Genomic DNA, 6,445 nt, shown 5'->3' with positions numbered 1-6,445 from the left:
TATTTATTTATTTTTGAAACAGGGTTCTGTTGTGTAGTTTAGGCTGGCCTTGAACTCACTGTGTAGCCCAGGCTGGCCTCAAGATCTTTCTGACTTGGCCTTACAGTGCTAAGGTTATAGGGGTGCCCCACCATGCCCAGCCAGCAACTTTATATTTTTTACTTTTTTGCAGCACCAGGGATTGAACTTAGGACCTTGTGCTTTCCAGGCAAGAACTTATTCTACTAAGCTATCTCCCAGGGTCCCAGCTTTATTTTTAATAGCCCAAACTAGAAACAGTTCAAGTGACATCACTGTGAGAGTGAAGTGTAGAGTACAGTAAAATATTTCAGAGCAGTTAAAACAAATGAACTACTACATATGCAGTAAGATGAAAAATTTCACTGGAACTGATTTAAAAAAAAACAAAACAGGACACTTGAGTATATGATTTCATTTATATGAAATTATAGAGTAAATTTGTAGTAATAGAAATTAGATTAATGTCTGCCTGTGACAAGTGTGGAGGTAACTGCAGAGAGGCATAAGGGAGCTTTCTGGAGAGGTATAATGTTCTGTATTGAAATTGAATTCAATTTGGTTTATGTGGGATTTAGCTGAAACTTAGTATGGAGAATTCTTTTGGGGTTCTTGAAGTTCTTTCTATGGTATTTTAGCCTATTTTATTGAAAGTGAAATTTGAAGGTAATACTTAGTATTAATAGTTCTATTATTATTGGTTACAGTGGTAGATCATTTAAGTACTTGATATTATTTAGAGTAACAAAGTTTCTCCTGTTTTTTCTCTAGCCCATTTTTTAGTGAAGAATTTTATTTTGAAATTCCAAGGAGTTTCCAGTATTTGTCTTTCTATGTTTATGATAAGAATGTTTTACAAAGAGACCTTCGTATAGGTAAGTACTAGTAATTATTTTGGTACTAGTCATAATTCTCTCTAATTAAAACATTCTTTAAAGTGTTGAAAACTGTAGAATAGTGTATACACAGCACTTCTAGTACTTTTTTTCTCATCCTTTTCTTACCAGTGAACTTTGTGTTCATTTGTAAATTTGATTTTTGTTTTATTATGTTTGGCTTATGTGACACTTCCTCAGGGAGGCCCTTGCTGGCCCCCTAGTTGCATAGGTTTCCACGTTGCTTGATGGTTCCTTTTCCTTGGTACTCATTATGTTCCTTTCTTAGTTCATCACTTGCTATCTAGATTCTGTAGGTACATGTTATGCTACTCATCTTGTCTGGTATCAGGACAAAATACTCAAAATGACAACTTAAAGGGTCAGAGATTTACTTGGCTCATGGTTTCAGGGATTTTGGTCTATGGTTGACTGACTCCAAGGCAGAAATATCGTGGAGGAAGGGCTTGGCAGAGCAGAACTGCTCACTTTGTGGTGATTACGAAGCAGAAAGCACCAGCCAGGGTGAGAGATGCCTTCCAAAGGCGTGCCCCTGGGATTCACCTCCTCTTACTAGGCCCCACCTCCTAACAGCAGGAGGCTCTGAGTTTGATTCCCATACCAAAAATAAAAAATTATTTCTCTTTTTTTTAATTATAAAACTATTAACATGTTCATAATAGCTCATAGTGACTGCCTAAGAATAACTGCAGCTAATCATTTGGGATATTTCTTTCATACATTCATATTACATTTATGTTACTATGTTAGTATTCAGCTTTTTTCTTTTACTTAATATCGTATATTCCGTGTGTATCACTAATACTTTACAAAAATATATGTTGTATAAACTCCTTTATATTAAAATGTGTTATTGGTAAGTGTTTATGTTTCCAAGTTTTGGGTCTTAAATATCCTGCTATGAGTAAATATCCAGTGTTGTTTTTTCTATGGGTGTCATTAACTGAGATAGTTAATATGAGGATCATTCACTTTTATGGGAAGTGAAAAGAGTAGGAGAGACTTTGGCTACAAGCAAGTTAAAATTGTATTACTGGGGAATGTCGTAATAGATGTGTTAGTTGATAGCTACAAATACAGATCTGAAGTTTAGACAACAGAAGAGCTGGAGATATAGATTTAAAAGTCATCATTATTAAGTGATACCTGCATTTACTAATGAGTTATCTGGGAAGCTGACCAGTGCTGGATAATCTGGCTTTGGTGCTTTTAGCTAGTTCTTACTCTCCACATGGTTTCTGGGTTCTGAAAAGACAAGTGCACAAGTATTTATTAAGTGTGTATTTCCATTACATTTGCTAATGTCTCATTGGCAATTAAAGTAAGTCACATAGCCAGTGTCTGTGCAGGGGACTATCTCTGAGATAACAGGAGGCATCATTTATTGGAGGCTATTGCTATACCAGTCTGTCACAGATACCAAAAGGCATCTCCCTAAATCCTGTACACTTAAGGCTTCTAAGGATGGCCACTGGCTCTGAGTCGCCATTGTTAACTATATGCTGATTCAGTCCTCTGGTCCACTTTATCTTGAATAGGCATTCCTACTTGTCATTATTTTCATGTATTCGGGGTTTTTTTTTGTTGTTTTTTGTTTTGTTTTGTTTTTTGACAGAACCAAGGATTGAACTCAGGCCCTTGCGCTTACCAGGGAAGCACTTATTCCACTGAGCCATCTCCCTGGCCCCTTCATGTATTCTTTTAGTTGTTACTAGTGTCCAAGCAGAAACGAGAAAAAGATTGGAATTTCCAAGAATATGTTGTATCTAAATACAGGACTCAGTAACACAGTATTTACTAATGGCAAGAAAGTGCTGCTTAAAGGTTGTATTAAAGGGCAACCTGCTTGAGTCTCCTTCTGTCCCTCTCTCAGACAGAAGTTTTCTTTCTCTCAGTAAATATATTCTGCTCTTGGAGAGAGCTTTTTTACTAAGATGGCGCCAAAGGCAAAGAAGGAAGCCCCTGTCCCTCTCAAAGCTGAAGCCAAAGCAAAAGTGTTGAAGGCCAAAAAGGCCATGCTGAAAGGCATTCACAGCCACAAAAAGAATATATGAAGGTCACCCACCTTCTGCCATCCCAAGACACTGCGCCCTGGAGGCAGCCCAAATACCCTCAGAAAAGCGCTCCCAGGAGCAACAAGCTTGACCACTATGCCATCATCATGTTCCCCTGACCACAGAGTCGGCCATGAAAAAAATCAAGGACAACAACAAACCCGTGTTCATTGTGAATGTCAAAGCCAGTAAGCACCAAATTAAAGAAGCTGTATATTGATGTTGCCAAGGTCAATACCCCAATCAGGCCTGATGGAGAGAAGAAGGCTTATGTTCGACTGGCTCCTCATTATGATGCATTGGATGTTGCCAACAAAATTGGGATCATCTAAACTGAGTCCAGCTGGCTAATTCTAAATACATACTCCCCCCCATAAAAATAAATAAACAAGCAAATAAATAAATATATTCTGCTCATAACCTCCAAAAAGAATGAAAACTTGACATACAATAAAAATGATACTCGGAGGGAAGATCATAGCTATAAATGCCTACTTTAAGAAAGAAAAGCCAAGTGTGGTGGCATGTGCATGTAATCCCAGCATTTGGGAGGTTACAACAGGACAGTCGCTGAGAGTTGGAGGCCAGCTTGGGCCGTGTGGTAAAACCATGCCTCTAAACGACAAAAAACAAACAAGCCTGGTGTGGTGGTGCATGCTTGTTATCCCAGCATTTGGGAAGCGGAGGCAAGAGAATTTTTTGAAGAGTGAGGCCAGCCTACAGTTTGGACTACATAGTGAGACATTGTCTCTCAGAATCTGAAGAACAAAAATCAAAAAAAGGAAGAGAGGCTAGGTGGCCAGGTTTGGTAGCACACACCTGTAATCCCTGCTTATTAGAAGGCTGAAGCAGAAAAATGACAAATTCAGGGTTAACTTAGGCAGTTGAGTGAGAATTTATTTTCAAACAAAAAGAAATGAAAAAGTTGTTCTAGAAAGCAAAGAATACTTTTTTACTTAGAGAAAAACAAAGGTGTTTTCTTTGTTTACATAGTTCCTAGATTCTTGTGTTTTCTTCTCCTTGTCTGATTTTTAAGGAACTAATGCAGTATGTGGATGTGTGCATGTGTGGGTGGCTGTGTATGTTTGCTTTTTAACATACACAGTTTCTGCCACTTATTAGGACAGTGGAGAAATGAAACATTACCTTTAAATGATTTTTTTAAAAATTTTATTTATTTATTTATTTATTTATTTATTTGTGTGTGTGGCCTGCTCAGCCCACCAGGGGGCGGGGCTGGCTGGCATGTGGTGCTGGGGGATTGAACCGTGGTCCCTGTGCTTTGCTAAGCCTGTTCCAAGTAGGTGCTTTAGACCACTGAGTCATCTCACCAGCCCCTTTAAATGATTTATTGACAAATTTGCCATGGGTAAATTTTTTTCTTTTTTTTAGTTGGTGATTGTATGGCTAATGAAATGTTTTAAAATGAACACTAACTGAAACAATCTTAAGAACAGAGGTGCAGAATAGTGTTTAAGATCAGTAATTCATCCACAGTGATGTAGCTAATAAGTAACAAAATTATCACTAATTTGCAATATTAGTGTCTGTTTTGGAAGGAACATGAACAGGCAGATTGGTTTCAAAATCTTTCTTTAGCATTTATTAATGTGCACACTTTTAAATGTTCATATTCACATTTGTAAGTCGATGCAACGCTCTACCTCTTAAGACTGTTAGGAAGATTAACAAAATGAAAGGCTGGGGCTGGGGATATAGCATGGCGGCATAAATGCCTGCCTAGCAAGCACAAGGTCCTGAGTTTGATCCCTGGTACTGCAAAAAACAAACAAAAAAACCGGCTGTGTCTCCTACTTGATAGATGTTCAATAAGTGCTGGATTTTCTGTCTTTTCAGTGTTCTTTGTATTATATTGGGCTGCCTACCTTTTCCAGTTAATGCCTGCCAGTTTAACTAATGATATCTCAGAACAAAAAAATCAGAATCATGAGGGTTTTTTCCTTTGTTTTTGTTTTTTTTTTGTTTTTTTGTTTTTAATATATTTGGTACAAGGTCTCATTACACAGCTCAGACTCATAGTGATCCCCGTTTTCAGCCTCCCCAGCACTGGGATTACAGGTGTGTGCCACCACACCCTGTCTTGGTGGCTGGCTTAGCGATGTCTTGGTGTCTGGCTTAGTGAGCCCAGGGTTCTAGGGGGCTGGCATAGCATGTGGTACCGGGGATCAAATCGCAGTCCCTGTGCTTGTCTAGGCAGGTCCTTAGTCCACTGAGCTATCTTGCCAGCCCTAAAATTTATTTTTATCTTAGGTAGAGTCAATGTTAATTGGAACTATGAACATCATTATTATTTATAATAAATACTCTGTCATGATTTTGTATCCTGTGTCATTCCTAGTATTATATTGAGAATTACTAGAAATTTTGCACAGTTTGTAGGTAAAACATATTAAAACATTTACATGATTTGGGAATTAACCTAATTTGTTTCAACAATATAAGGACTATTGGGTGTTCAGTCAGTGCTTAAATTCTATTCTTTTTTTCTTTTTTTTTTTTAACCTTTTATTTATTTAGTATAGGGTCTCACTACACAGCTCAGACTTGTAGTGATCCTCCCTTCTCAGCTTCCCATGCCTGGTTTCTGTGGACAGGGCCAGTACTGGTACAACATGTGGTAGCAGGGATCGAACCTACATCCTTTCAATCACCAGGCAGGTGCTTAGACCTCCGAGCTATCTCCCCAGCCTCCTTAAATTCTATTTTTAATGTGTATTTTCAGTAGTGGGGGATTTTTCCCTTTTTATCTTAAATTTCACCAAAAAAAAAAAAATTAAAGCATATTTTTCTAGCACCATTTCCTATAAGATTTGAATGAATGATAAATGCTATATATAAATTGCTGGGGCTGGGGAGATGGCTCAGTGGAATAAGCACTTCCCTGGCAAGCACAAGGGCCTGAGTTCAATCCCCGGTTCTGGGGGGAAAAAACGAAATAAATAAAATAAATAAATAAATAAATTGCTGTATGTTCATGTGAAGATTTTGATCTTCACATTAGATTGCATCCAGAACATACATATATGATATATAATGCATTTTTTGTATTTTTTAGGGAAAGGTCTACAGGGTGTTCAGGGTCTCACTACTAGATCAGACTCATAGTGATCCACCTGTTTACAGCCTCCCAAGAGCTGGGATTACAGACACACGCCACCACACCTAGTCTCAATTGCTGTCTCAGCGTGCCCCAGAAGTGGGACCAGCACGGCATTGAACCCCCGGCCCCCTGCACCTGCTTGCAGGAGCTTTAAATTTTTTAAAGCTGGAAAGATTCATATTTTTATGCAGGATAGTTTATTAATTGAAACTGTTCATGTTTTAAACTTCATGTGTTAATACATATACATGAATTTTCAGTAGATCTACTTCAGGTTGTAGTATTAACTTAGTTTCCACTCTATAATAAAATTCTAGTGTATTATAATGTTTTTCTTTTTTTTTAATTTTTTTTTT

The 6,445-nt window shown here is 37.8% G+C and overlaps 1 protein-coding gene across 3 annotated transcripts in view; it reads left to right on the top strand.

Moving 5' to 3' along the window:
* Positions 1-6,445, top strand: part of Rasa2 (RAS p21 protein activator 2) — a 138,722-nt gene that overhangs the window by 23,963 nt on the left and 108,314 nt on the right. For 2 of the 3 annotated variants that reach the window (XM_012514273.2, XM_023713004.1), the window contains exon 2: positions 790-893. In XM_012514273.2, the coding sequence (XP_012369727.1) occupies positions 790-893 (104 nt within the window). Of the gene's footprint in view, positions 1-789; positions 894-6,445 lie in introns of those variants that run through there. The other variant, XM_023713003.1, reaches the window with a different exon arrangement.

Source organism: Octodon degus, unplaced genomic scaffold (genome assembly GCF_000260255.1).
Source record: "Octodon degus isolate 3935 unplaced genomic scaffold, OctDeg1.0 scaffold00028, whole genome shotgun sequence".
Taxonomy (NCBI): domain Eukaryota; kingdom Metazoa; phylum Chordata; class Mammalia; order Rodentia; family Octodontidae; genus Octodon; species Octodon degus.
This window is presented reverse-complemented; position numbering and strand designations above follow the sequence as displayed.